The 13,403-nt window shown below is 42.4% G+C and overlaps 1 protein-coding gene across 1 annotated transcript in view; it reads left to right on the forward strand.

The window, feature by feature from the left end:
• The first annotated feature begins 211 nt into the window (after positions 1 to 211).
• PTDSS1 (phosphatidylserine synthase 1) overlaps positions 212 to 13,403 on the forward strand; it is a 43,288-nt gene continuing 30,096 nt past the window's right edge. Inside the window, exons 1-4 of the mRNA XM_063130979.1 lie at positions 212 to 408; positions 4,936 to 5,027; positions 10,940 to 10,984; positions 12,969 to 13,093. Coding sequence (XP_062987049.1) covers positions 230 to 408; positions 4,936 to 5,027; positions 10,940 to 10,984; positions 12,969 to 13,093 — 441 coding nt within the window. The 5' untranslated portion in view covers positions 212 to 229. The remainder of the gene's footprint in view (positions 409 to 4,935; positions 5,028 to 10,939; positions 10,985 to 12,968; positions 13,094 to 13,403) is intronic.

Below are 13,403 nucleotides of genomic sequence, written 5' to 3' on the forward strand. Positions count from 1 at the left end.
CCCCGTGGCCTGCGGCGGCAAAGCAAGGCCCGGCCCTCCGTAGCGCCTCCGCTCCCCTCCCGTCCCTTTTCCGGGCCGCTGCTACCACGGCGCCGCTGCCTGGCCGCCTGTTGTCTCTGGCGTCCTTCGCTCTCTTTCCTCCGCGGGCGGGTCGAGGCGACGGCAGTGAGGGGCCGCCGCAGTAGTAGCGGCAGTGCCCGGGAGTGGGCAGCGGGGGCGAGCCGGAGCCATGGCGTCGTACATGGGCAGCCGGACCCTGAGCAAGGACGACGTGAACTACCGGCTGCACTTCCGCATGATCAACGAGCAGCAGGTGGAGGACATCACGCTGGAGTTCTTCTACCGGCCCCACACCATCACCCTGCTCAGCTTCACCATCCTCAGCCTCATGGCCTTCGCCTTCACCAGGTACCCGCGCCTGAGGGGGGTGAGGAAGCGGGAGAGCTGCAGGGAGGGAAGGTGGGATGAACAGGAGAGGCTCTGCCCCACATCCAGTGAAGGATAGTGACCCTCCGGGCGAAAGGCTCGAGAGAGAGTATGAGCCCCATGGAGCGTCAGCATCGTAGGATCGGGGCGCCTGTCGAGCCCCTCCAGTGCATGGTCTGAAGGCACACGATGCCGCAGCCTTGCTGAAGCTGGGCTGGGTATGGTCAGTGCCTGGTAGCGAAAGCCCGATGTTGACCCACTTGGGTTCCATCACGGAAGAAAAGCGGGCTGATGGATGTAATGATACATAAAAAGGAGCCCCCTTTTTATGACAGCACAACCCAGTATATGTTTATTCAGAGGTAAGTCCCGCCCGGCTTTGTGGGCCTTACTCTCAGGTAAGTGTGCAGCCGCTGGGGTAAAATCCAATGTAAGTTCTCCTTCAAGTAGACCCGTTGAAATGAATGGGACTTCGGTTAGTCATGTCTAACTTAAGTCCCACTCATTTCAGTGGATATACGCTAACATAGGATTTCTGTTGGATTTTACCTTGAGGCTGCAATCGTACACCCACTTATATGGGAGGATTCAATAGGACCTACTTCGGAGAAGATGGGTATAGGGTTGAGCTGGAAAGTTCCTTACTCGATTGCAACAGACTATCAAGATGTGTGGACTTAATTCTGCTCCCCCACCAGACCAACTGAATGAGAAGGTTTATTCTCTCCAGCAGACTAGATAGAGAGGGTGAAGTCAGAGGGAGGTGTCTGGGAAAGATGTTAGGAAGTACTGATAGGAAGAGGGAAAGAGAGTGGGAAATGTGGAGGCGACTTGGGTTGAGTTGGACAACAGGTTAATCAACTGGGGTGGGTGGGTAATAGGAACAGAATGGGAAACAACCGTTGATTAATGTGTCGTCCGAACTCAGCCTTGGAAGAACATAGGAGGCTGTCTGAATCAGACCATTGGTCTATCTAGCCCAAGTATTGTCAACACTGACTGGCAGTGGCTCTTCCACGGATCCTGGAAAGATTCTGTCCTAGCCCTACCTGGAGATGCTGAAGATTGAACCTTGGACTTTCTGCATGCCAAGCAGAAGGTCCTAGATTACTGCCAGACCAGAAAAAAGTCCTACATCACCCAGCATGCCTCAGCAATCTATGCTGGCAGAGGGAGGTGTGTGTGTGTCTAAATCCTAAATTATCTTTAAATTGAGATTTTTCTGTCTTATATGGGGTGGACTTGGTACTTTAATGTAAGCTGCCTTTATGTAACTCCACAAATACGCTGAGACTGAAAGTTAATAAAGAAAGAGCCATGTAACATTTTCCGTCATACTCTGTGCTTGTCAAAGCCTGCCTGCTAGCAATTACTTTTCTCTCGAGCTCGTAAAGATACTCATGGGAAGGAGAGTTGTGTTTTTTGTAAAGCACCTGACAGTGCTAGTTAGCAGGTGTTCTGGAACGTTTCTCTTGGGAAAAGTGCATCTGACACCCTGATGCAAAAGTATTGGTCATCTATCCAGTGTGTGTGTGCGTGTCTTCTCTGGAACTCTAGGACTGAAGTAGTTCAGTGGTTTAGCTGGATGAGTTCTCATAGTTCACTTTTTAAACATAAGATGATTTATAGCAATTCATAAGACAATAAAATATAACATTAAACATAAGTGTAAGATACAGCATAAACATTTAAATATCCAAAATTTAAAACAATTTAGACAACTAGTAACAGTTTCAAAAAAATACTAAGCCTGTTTAGACAACTGGCATAAATGCCCCATCATATGCCATTAAACGCCTGGGAGTAGAGGGCAATCTTAACCTAGCGTCAAAAGGATGACAGTGTCGGCACCAGGCAGACCTCTTTGGGGAGCTCACAGTCAGGGGGGCACCACTGAAAAGGTCCTCTCCCTTGTTGTCACCTTCTCGTCCTCCCTTGGAGGTGGCACTCTGAGGGGGGATCCAGATGTTGATCGTTGAGTCTGGGTATGCTCAGGTCAGGAGAGGCATTCCATTAGGCTGCTTCTTAGCTGCTTCTAAAGGCTGCTTCTTAGCTCCATTGTTGGGTTGGCAATTTTGTTAGGGGGTAGGGGGGAAGGACTGTGGCTTGTTATGTCTGAAAGAGGGCATGATGGCCATGGTAGGCCTTAGACCAAGGTGCTTGTAACATTTCCATGGCATTTAGCCAGTGCAGTGTAGTGAGAGCCAGTGTGGTGTAGTGGCTAAAGTGTTGGGACTAGGAGTCTGGAGATCCGGGTTCTAGTCCCCACTCGGCCATGGAAACCCACTGGGTGACTTTGGGCCAGTCAAAGACTCTCAGCCCAACCTACCTCACAGGGTTGTTGTGAGGATAAAATGGAGAGGAGGAGGCACTGCCTCCTTGGAGGAAAAAAACGGAATGTAAATGCAATAATAAATAAAATAAATTTATTTTTAAACCAAAGGAACTACTGGTGGTGGTGTTTGAGAAAGAAAAACTGGCAAGGTGGCAGTGGGAGAGAAGGTGTTTCCCCCATTTTTCCTCTTAAAAAAGAAAGAAAGATTGTGAACCTACATGCGGGGGTGGGTTTTCTGTTTTATTTTTGTTCAGCATTTAGTGTGCATTATGTACTTTTCTAAAGAATAGTTAATGAAGATGAAGGTTGTACTTTTTTTCTCCCTCCAGGCTACTTTTAAGGAGGAGAACCAGCTTTGGAGAGTGATTCTGAGCCACAGAATGGCCAGTGGGTTAAGTTCCCAGTTTCATTCTCCCGAGGCCACTTTTGGTTAAAACGAAGTACTGGGGAAATGTTACAAGCATCTGGGTGTAACTTCTAGTTTGGTCCTGAGTTATCTTTTTCACCACAATGGTTGTATTAGAAAACTGCTAAACATGGATGACATAGTGAGTGTGTTAGCACTTGCTTTCTTTTTGTAATTTTTAAAAAGTGCAACAACAGTGAAAACTCAGGAATGAGGTCTAAAGACATTTTTTAAAAGTACTATGTAAGGTGTTTAGATATCTTGACAGCATACTAACCTATGGCTCAAAGAGCCTGCATTTGTGTTATCACTCATCTACTAAGTGCTGATATATCCTGGCTGGCTAAGGCATGCTGAGAGCTGTAGGACTTTTTCTGTGTAAACATGCATAAGATTGTGCCCTTAATGACTTTCATTTCTGTGAGAATTGCCAAGGAGAAAAATATGGGATAAAATAAATACTATTCATCGTTTGTTTTTATGTGAAACCCTTTTATTCCTCCTTTCCAATTGCTTGAGCTGGCTTACAAAATCATAAGAAAATAATATAGCAGTCCACAGTGCTGACCTCACTAAACTTTAATCTTTTTTTTAAGGCAGGAACCACCTTTAGCCCCAATTTGTAACATTGGGCCCACTTCTCATTTTTAAAAATCTTTTTATATAGGTATATATTACTGCGTCTTGCATATTGATCAAAAGTGGGATAGGCTGAGCCCACAGTTTGCATCTCCTTAAGAAAGCTAGGGGAGAATGAAATACTGTGTAATGGAATGCCTATTACTTACTGCAATGGTGACCAATATTTTTGACAAGTGTGCCACTTGTCATGCAAAGTATATGAGGGAACCACTCTTAAGTGTGCAGTATAGTACATATGCAAGTCCTATGTCTTGAGGAAGTTTTACCTACTGGAACCATGTTTAGGTCTTTGGGCCATTCTGTTCCTGTCCAAACTCAATCTGCCTGTGTCACTTGTGACTCCCATGCTGTCCGTACATGGTCTAGGGGCTGTGAAGATCCCACTGAATCTTCCATACTTGAATCTTGCTATTTGAGATAGTACATGTTTAGGATTTAAATTACTTAAATAGGTGATATTCCCATTTTCAGTGATGCCCAGTATCAGCATGGTTTGAGTTACTAGAATATGGTATTCCAAAATGAATCAGAAGAATCTTCCTTGTATCCCTCCCTAATTTATTCTAATTGAGGCAAAGAGCATCCTCTTATCTAAAATAAAGATATTGAAAGAGCTTTGTCAGAATTTCTAGTCTGTGTCCAGCATGCCCCAATTCAGCAGAGACACTGTTGCAGTTTTCTTTTGCCTGGAATGAGATGATGGAAATATAAGAGATCTTTTTCAAGCAATGGTTACCAGTTGGCTGTTTTTAGATAGGATGCATGATGTAGGTATGCATGATGTAGACAAGTCTGTGTATCCCAGACCTGACTCTTTCTTCTGGCCATGTCCTTTGAGTACTCTAATATTACAATGAATTCTGAAGGACTAGAAGTATGCAGATGTTTGCATTAATTGCACAATTAACTTGTCTGTCATACAAACTGAGGTAGAAGTTTGTCAAGTAAAACAAGTTAATGGGGTTTGAAACTAGCTAAATTAGCTTTACAGCGTCTAAAGAAGGTAAAGTCTCTCAGCACATGCAGAATGCCTTTTCCTCCTTGTCCCCTCCCCACAACCTTCACATAGCAATGTGCAGTGTTTTAATCCTCTTTCTTGCTGTAATTGCCAACTTTATCTTTTTAGGGATGATTCAACCCCAGAAGATAATATTTGGAAAGGCATCCTCTCTGTGATTTTCTTCTTTCTAATCATCAGTGTTCTAGCTTTTCCAAATGGTAAGTAATTCCATATGTATTTGTGTGCCTCCCACAAATATTTGCATGCCATATTTTTAGCAACTCCTTTCGCAGATCATTTTTATGTTGCTCTCCGAAGGTGCCTGGGGAGTCCTGTGGTAGTCTGATATTAGTTCTACATAAAATAGATCCATTGAAATGATTGGGTCTTAAATTAGTTGTGACTAACATAAGTCTCATTCATTTCAATGGGTCTACTCTATGTAAGACTAACATTAGATACTACTCCTGGAACACACTGGTTTGGAACTATTCTGGTGCAGTAATCTAGTGTTTGCCCTAAATTTGGAGAATGGTTTCGCAAAGGTCAGTCTTCCAATTTCATTTCTTAGACTCTTACCAAGATAATGGATGGAATCCTGGAAGAGCATCTGGTGTAGTTCCAAGTTGCAAAGCAAGGCAGTGATATAAACTCAAGGAGTAACTGAAAAGGCGAATGTGAGATCAGTCTAGTTCCATACAAAAGTCCTCCTAGTTGGTTCTGAAATATTCCCTTTTGGGATCAGTGAGGGCAGCTCATATGTCTTGATAGAGGAAAGAGAGCATTCCTTATTGACCTCTGTTGATGTGTTTTGAGTTATAAGCATATGGCTTGCCTCTTGCTGCCAGTGTCAGGTCCTTAAAGGAGAAGTTGCTACTTTCTCCTTTAATATAATCCTTGTTTGGGTTTTCCTGGAGGAGAGCTGGCAGGGTACAACTTCCTGGCTAGAAGGGTGTTTGGCAACTTGTCCACCTCTCACTCCAACAAAATCTCATTTGGAACTCTAACAGAAATAGCATCAAAATGCATGTAATTTTAAAAGATTTTCACTTCATTTTTTTGCTTCCAATTGAAGCAAATGAGATTAAATTTCTTCAACTTCTTATGATTAAACTTGTAAAACCATGTGAGCCCTTTTTTTGACATCATCCCCAAAGAATATGACATAGAAAATATTATATATAAACAGTATTCTAGGAGATAGTCTGAAAAGAGTAGGGATAGTTTACTGAATGAAAATAAAAGCTGTGATTCCAACCCTGCTTGCTTGAAAGTAGGTCCCATTGAAATCAGTGGGATCTGCTACAAGTAAATATGTTTACGATTAGAAACAAGGCAAAAAGAAATTGGGCTTCCATTTTCTTACATAATGGAAAAAGCTCCCTACATTGAGTCAGACCAGTGGTCCGTTATTATCAGTAGTAGCTCAACCAAGTGTTCAGGCAGAGTTCCTTTCCAAAAGAATAAGTGGAAAGCCAGTGGTGGAGACATTTCAAACTCCCAGAACATTCAGTCAATAACCTTAAGCTAGCCAGAGGAATTTCATCTTTGAAATTGCTGAAGTACAATTTTCCAAGGGTTTCAACTCTATTTCTTGTGGTTTGAATAAGGACAAAGTTTTTTTTAATCATATGAATGTTTTTGTGAATGGCATCTGTTATCGCTATCTGTATGTTTGCATTTCAATTCCATCTGACAACACAGTTTACATCACTCCCACCCCCAGCCTGTGCATATAGATCTGCCAATTTGAAGTTAACATTTCATGCATCAGATGAAGTGGACAGTGTCCACAAAAGGTTCTGCTGGAAAAAAAATCTGTTTGCCTTTAAAATGCCACAAGACTCTTTGTTGTTTTGGCTGTTACAGACTAACACAGCTACGCCTCTGGAAATTTATTCCAGACCTACTCCCACTTTAACTGGAAACACCAGAGCATAAAACTGGGGCCATTTTATATGCAGAGCATGTGCGCTACCACTAAGCTGTAGTAACTCCCCAGTTGTAGTTGACGAGGCTCACTTCAAGTCCCTGTTAATCTTGAGACACTGCTTGGTTCTTTGCATGCTTACTTAGGAGTGACTATCACTATGTTCAGTGGGAATTACTCCAAAGTAACTGTGCGTAGGATTTCACTGTTTTTCTAGGTTTAAAATAAAAATTAACTGGACAGTGATTACTTAGGCCAATTGGATACGGCGCAGTTTATCTCACAAAGATCTCGCTTTTATTGAAGGCCTGTGGTTATCTCGGAAGGTCTGGACTGCAGCATCTGTTATCCCTGTTGTTACTAGCACTAGGCCAAGAGCGCATGGGCTGCCACAATAGGCCCTAAAAGGCTCAGATATGAAAGGGAAACAAGACTCAGTAAATCTTGGCTAATTGAAATCCACCATTCATTTTTTCAAGACCTCTTGCCTGTCTCTCTTCCTGGAAACATTGAAGTGATCTCATTGTGTCTGGAATGGGAATGGATAGTAGCTGTAGTCATTATCATCTGCAGCAGACAGTTACTGGCTCTTTGCCAGTAAAGTAACTGTGTGGTGTGGGTGGAGTATCTGACCGAAGCTATAGCTGAATTCAGTCCTGGGCATTCTTGGCAAGTGACGGTACCAGGCAACGTTTGTACAGGGAGGTGTGGCTGCTGATAAGAGCATTTGTTCCAACTTCCCTGAGACTGGCTAGGTTCCCTTGCTGTGATAGCAGCAGCTGGAATACCACCCCACTGAGCTATACCTGGGGGCTTCAGAGAAACATTAACTTCATCAACCAAACTGCTGGTTATCAAAATGATGTCTGATCTCCAATAGAAATCCTTGGGATTGCACTGCATCATCTCTTTACAGGGGCCGGGGGCACTGAACTATACATTACAAAGCCAAGAACCTCATAACTGTAGATATAAATAATTCTTACACAAGGACACTGAAGCTAAGTGGGGTGTGTGCCTTCAGCAACCCTGGGTGTTGTGGGATAGGAAGGCATCAGACACCTCAAATTAAGCTTTGAGCTATATAATCTGGGTTTGTATTTGATCTTAGTGGTGTCTCTAAAAGGTATTGATTTCAGTTTGTGTTGCCAGGGAGGAACGATTTTCCACACGAATTCAACCTGTGCATAGGGCACTTGATAGCCTGTCTGGTATCTAATGTCTGGCTTACTGGAAGTTTTAGGTGGCCTGCCCAGCTCTCCTACCCTTCGACCAACAGTGCCAGTCACACAGTTCCATTGCTGTCTGAATATCATCATTGGAACAATAGACACAATGGAAAAATAAGCCTTTTCAAAGTGGCCTGAAAGTAAACATCCAAAACCCAGGAAAGCAGAATGAGTGCTTGGGGCACAAGTGCTCTCTCTGCAGCACAATTCTATGCATGTTTACTCTGATGTAAGTCCCATGGTGTTCAATGGGACTTACTCTTTAGTACCTGTGTTTGGGATTTCAGCTTTAAAGCTGGGCACATCAAAAGGCCCTTGCCTCCAGGCTGTCGTGGGGCTCCTAGATGAGTAATTAACTGTCCTTGTTGGGGTTTATGCTGCATATAAGCATGTCTTTATTATTTATTTATTTATTATTACATTTATATCCCACATTTTCTTCCTCTTCTATGGAATCCAAGGTGGCTTACATGGTCCTCCTCTCCATTTTATCCTTGCAACAACCCTGTGAGGTAGGGTAGGCTAAGAATAAGTGACTGGCTCAGAGTCAACCAGTGAGCTTCATAGCTGAGTGGAGACTAGAACCCAGATCTCCCGAGTTCCAGTCCAACAACACTGAGTTCCAGTCCATCACACTGTTCCTTCTCTCCAGCTCTTAGCATGTTACAGTCATCTCTGGTTTCCACAGGTCCCTAGAACTTGACAGGGTAATCAAAGTCAGAGTATTTTGATTATTTCCAAAGCTTGTTGAAGATCTAGGGATATCCAAATTGGCTTCTACTTGATAAGCTTCAAGCAAGCAGTTGAAGATGGGGGACTTCCATGTCTAATGACCCATGAATTTAGATGTTCTCCCTTATGAGAGAGCCACTCTTAAGTATGCAGTATAACAATGCTACACCCCAAGTTCAAGGTGTTAAAGATGTGGATAAATATCCCAGTGGTTCTGGGAGCAGCTTCCATCTTAATATATATACAAAATGTTGCCCAGGATTCCATCATATCTTCTGTTCGCACAAGGAAATGGAATCTGTAGAGCAGAGGCATGCAGATAGGGCTAGCTGAATTCTCACTGGCTTTCTCTCAGTTTCATGGAGCAAAGTAAATCAAAGATGTAGCTCAGATGGAGTGGGGGCAAAATCTGACCATTATTTCATAAACTGGAGTTGCTGGGGCCGGCATATAAGTGAGTGGTTGTCATTCACTCCTGGATGGAAAAGTAAAATGCAGCACTTGGAAACAATTACAGGGCAGATAAAACTTGGACACAATCCCTGACACTGGGAATTTTGACTTCCATTGACAGGGAATTCTGAAGGAGTGCTTAACAATAATTTTCTGTGCACAAAGCATACAGAGACTCATATGGAACACACACACACACACACACACACACACATATGGCATCTGCCAATATTCACATATATAGTCATATATATGCAGGTGCAGGAGGCCAACAAAGAAACAACATCTTGCTACCTCTATTGAATCCTCTGTCTGCCTGGGCTATTACATGCCAGCCTGAAGGCCACTGTAGATCCATCTGAGGCCCACTGTAATACATTTGCTAGGCACTTCCAGGATAAAATTGCATACATGGGGCGGGGTGGGGGGATTGTAATAGTTTTAGGCTGGTGGCAAATGTTCCATTCTTGGACAAGGTCCTGAAGCACATTGATGCCTTCTACCAACTTTGGTTGGTGCCCCAGCTTCAGCCCTATCTGAACAGGGATAACCTGGCTTCAGTTGTCTATGCTTGGTAACCTCCAAGTTAGATTAATGCAATACACTCAATGTGGGGCTGCCTTTGAAGATGGTTTAGGAGATACAGCGTGTGGCAAAATGCAGTGGCCAGATTTATAACAGGAACAAGAAGTTCCAAACATATAATACCAATTCTGGCCCACTTGCACTAGTTGCTTATATATTTCTGAGCCCAATTCAAGGTGCTTGTTTTAACCTATAAAGTCTTACATGGATAAGGACCACAGTGCCTGATGGAGTGCCTCTCTTGGCATAAGCCTACCAATACATTAGGCTCAGCACTAAGGCCTTCCTCCTGCTGCCTCTCCGAATGAGTCTTAGAAGATGACACAAGGGACAGAGCTTTCTTAGTGGTGGCCCCCAAATTGTGAACAAGGCCTGCCTGGTGCTATCATTGGTATCCTTTCAGCACTACATTAAGACCCTTCTCTTTTCTCAGGCATTTGGCAGCATATGATGAGGTTTCAATCAGGTCCTGGACTTCTCTTATTGTTGTTTAAAATTGTTTTAGATATGTGTGTCTGTGCTGTCTGTCTAAATGTCAGTGTGTAAATGGTTTTTACACTTTGCATAATGTGCTTTTAATGTTATTTAAACTTTGAAATCCGCCCCGGGAGCTTTGGCTGTTGGGTGGTTCTAGAAATTGAATAAACGAAATGATGTAAGTGGAGTGGCAGTACTGAAGACTCCTCCACGTGTGTGCAGGGGTGGGGGTGGGCAGCATATGTGTGTGTGTGTGTTGGATACTGTCTTTGGAACCCACCACAGTCATGGGCATTTCACTAATACGCCCGTGATTTCCAGCTCTATTCATTTACTCCTGCCCTTCCTTTTTTGTTGGTGCGGTATCCTGATTGCCAGACAGATGTGCCACTGCTAGTGTCACTTAGTGTCCTACCTACATGGGAATTGTTGCTGATGAGCACTTGTCTGCCTCCAGGCAGTCTTATTATTTTCAAGGCATAATAAGGCTTGCTCCTTAGATACCGCAATAATTTGTACAGATAGTCTCTGACAACATGTTCTGAAGATGTGTGTGTTTATCCAAACACTAGCAGCCTAGTTCCTTTAATGCTTTAAATAAGAACCTCAATTTGTTGTAAAGCTTGTTCACAACTGGCTCTTGGTTGACACAGTTGCTTTTCCTTCTGATTATGTTTCAACATACTGTTGCCATTCTCTTATCCATCAGCATTTCTCTCTACAGGCCCTTTCACTCGACCGCATCCTGCAATATGGCGCATGGTTTTTGGTGAGTCTTTTCAAGCCTTTTTGTTTTTGTTTTTGCGCTATCCAGGAGCACCAGATATTTTCTCTTTTGAACATACCATTCTTTAGTTTATTATATGCCTTCTGTGCCATTATAGAGATATCCTAATATCCTAATATTGTGAAAGGTTTCTTCCCCCTACTCATTTATAGTTTAAAATCTGTTCTTATAAATAAATGCCATGATGCACAATGAGTCAACAGGGTGATTCCGCTTACAGTAGTGAAAATGGGATTTCAAGAAGTTGTTTTAAAGCGTAATAGAAGATGGCATATGATACCTAACTAAGGAACCAAACTATAAAACTCTTCTTTTGTCCTCCCAAGAAGAGTTTAAATGCTCAAAGTGCACTGTGATTTTGTTGTTGTTGTTAAATTAAGGCAGCAATCCTATACCTACTTACCTACTTCAGGTTTGCTTCTGTGTATACATGTATAGGATTGCATTACATTTTTAAGGGCACAATCCTATGCATGTTAAATTTCTAAGGGCATGATCTTATGCATGTTGAATCAGGAAAAAAACGTACAACTACCAGCATACCCCAGCCAGCCATTCTGGGAGTTGTGGGAGTTTTTTTTGTGCCTAACACAAACAACACACTAAGCCATAGTTAGGCTGCCAGTCCTTTTGCAGCAAATAGTTAATGTGCGTGTTTAAACTGTGGTTATGTAGTCACCATGGTTAGGAATGATTCACACCACACACTGAGCCATAATGTTTAGCTCAAATTGCTTAACCACTGTGGCTTAGCGTATTGTCTGAACAGGGTTAAACCTGATTACAACCCTAAATGATTACAAATTCCATTGGTATAACAGGGGCACTCTATAGTCTACAAGTTCAATTTCAGCTTAATTATACCTGCATGTGAGTACACTGGAGTTCTGAAAGGGGGCATTGGTTATGGAAAAAAATGGACAGAGAGCAACTCACGGCTGTTTCTAGTGCTCAAAGGTTGGGGTTGCGGGATGAGGGAGGTCACCACAAGCCTCCCCTCCTTCATCACCTCAGTGAGCATTTTACAACCGGATACCAGTTGAAAGATTTGGGGGAAAGTTCTCAAGGGTTCCAGAGATACTTTGGGGGGAAATGGCCTTGGTGTATTTTTTTTAAAAAAAATATCAGTCATAATCTGTAGGCACATGAGCAGCTGCAGACATTCTGCTGTTAAGATTGCAGCTGAGTTTCCTTATGAAGCTTTTGGATGCTCTTCAAAACCTTCCCAAAGTCGCATCTGCTTCGAATGATAGATGAAACCGCTTGACGGCTTCTGAATTTTTCTTCCAAATGCTTACATTTCTCTTTGGATCTGACCTCTCCTACCCTTGCATAATCTCTGCATGGTGGTAGTACTATGCCATGCTGTTGACATTCAGGCGCCAGTTAAAGACACATTTATAGGTACACGCTTTTGGGGTATAGGCAAGTGTTTTCTAGTATCATTATGGTGGTTTTAATGTATTTCATTTTGTATTTGTAATGTTAGAATTATGATTGGCGTCTTCTTTTTATATTGGTTGTTAGCCATCCTGTACTCCATGCAAAGAGGGGTGAAATATAAATAAATAATAACGGGCTAACAACTTACTGGAACTACCACGTGCATTGCAATTATGAATAAATTGTGATGGTCAATGATATGAAGAGTTATTTAGCTCTCTATTTCTTTTGTGTTGTTAACCATTTCATATTTTTCCATATGCTGTGCACCAGGCATGGGGGGAGAAAATCTGCAGCCATAAGAAATGATACAAAGAGAAAAAAAAGTCCAAAAGTTGTTTAAATTATAAACTCTACTTCTTTGTTTTAATTTGTTGATCCAAATTGATCCACGGTCATTGATATATAAGCATTGCTTGTGTGTGCTTTTGGATAGTATCTTTCAAACAAATATGTTAGATACCCAGCCTACCAGAAATGTCATCAATAATAAAACATCCCATCCAAACTTATTTCCCTACAGGTTTGAGTGTTCTCTATTTTCTATTTCTGGTGTTCCTGCTCTTTCTTAACTTTGAGCAGGTGAAATCAGTGATGTACTGGCTCGACCCTAATCTCCGATATGCAACGAGAGAAGCAGACATCATGGTGTGTATTGATAGTGCTGTAGTGAATACTTCGGCATTTTTGTCCTAGCGCTACTATATTGTTGTATTAGAAAGAGAATAGCATGCATGAACCCTTTGGAAAGTGATGGGAAATAATTCAGAATTCTTATATCATCACTGTAGAAAGCTCAAGTATCCTGCTGTGGCATTCTGATAACTGTTCCTCAAAAAAGGATATATTGGACAGTATCCAACTGTCATTCCTTTTAGCGCAAATGATGTTGTGCTAGCGGAAGCTAGGGTCTGAGCTATCCAAGAGAAAAGAATCCAACTAAAGTTACATTAGCACA

Source organism: Elgaria multicarinata, chromosome 7, assembly GCF_023053635.1.
Source record: "Elgaria multicarinata webbii isolate HBS135686 ecotype San Diego chromosome 7, rElgMul1.1.pri, whole genome shotgun sequence".
Taxonomy (NCBI): domain Eukaryota; kingdom Metazoa; phylum Chordata; class Lepidosauria; order Squamata; family Anguidae; genus Elgaria; species Elgaria multicarinata.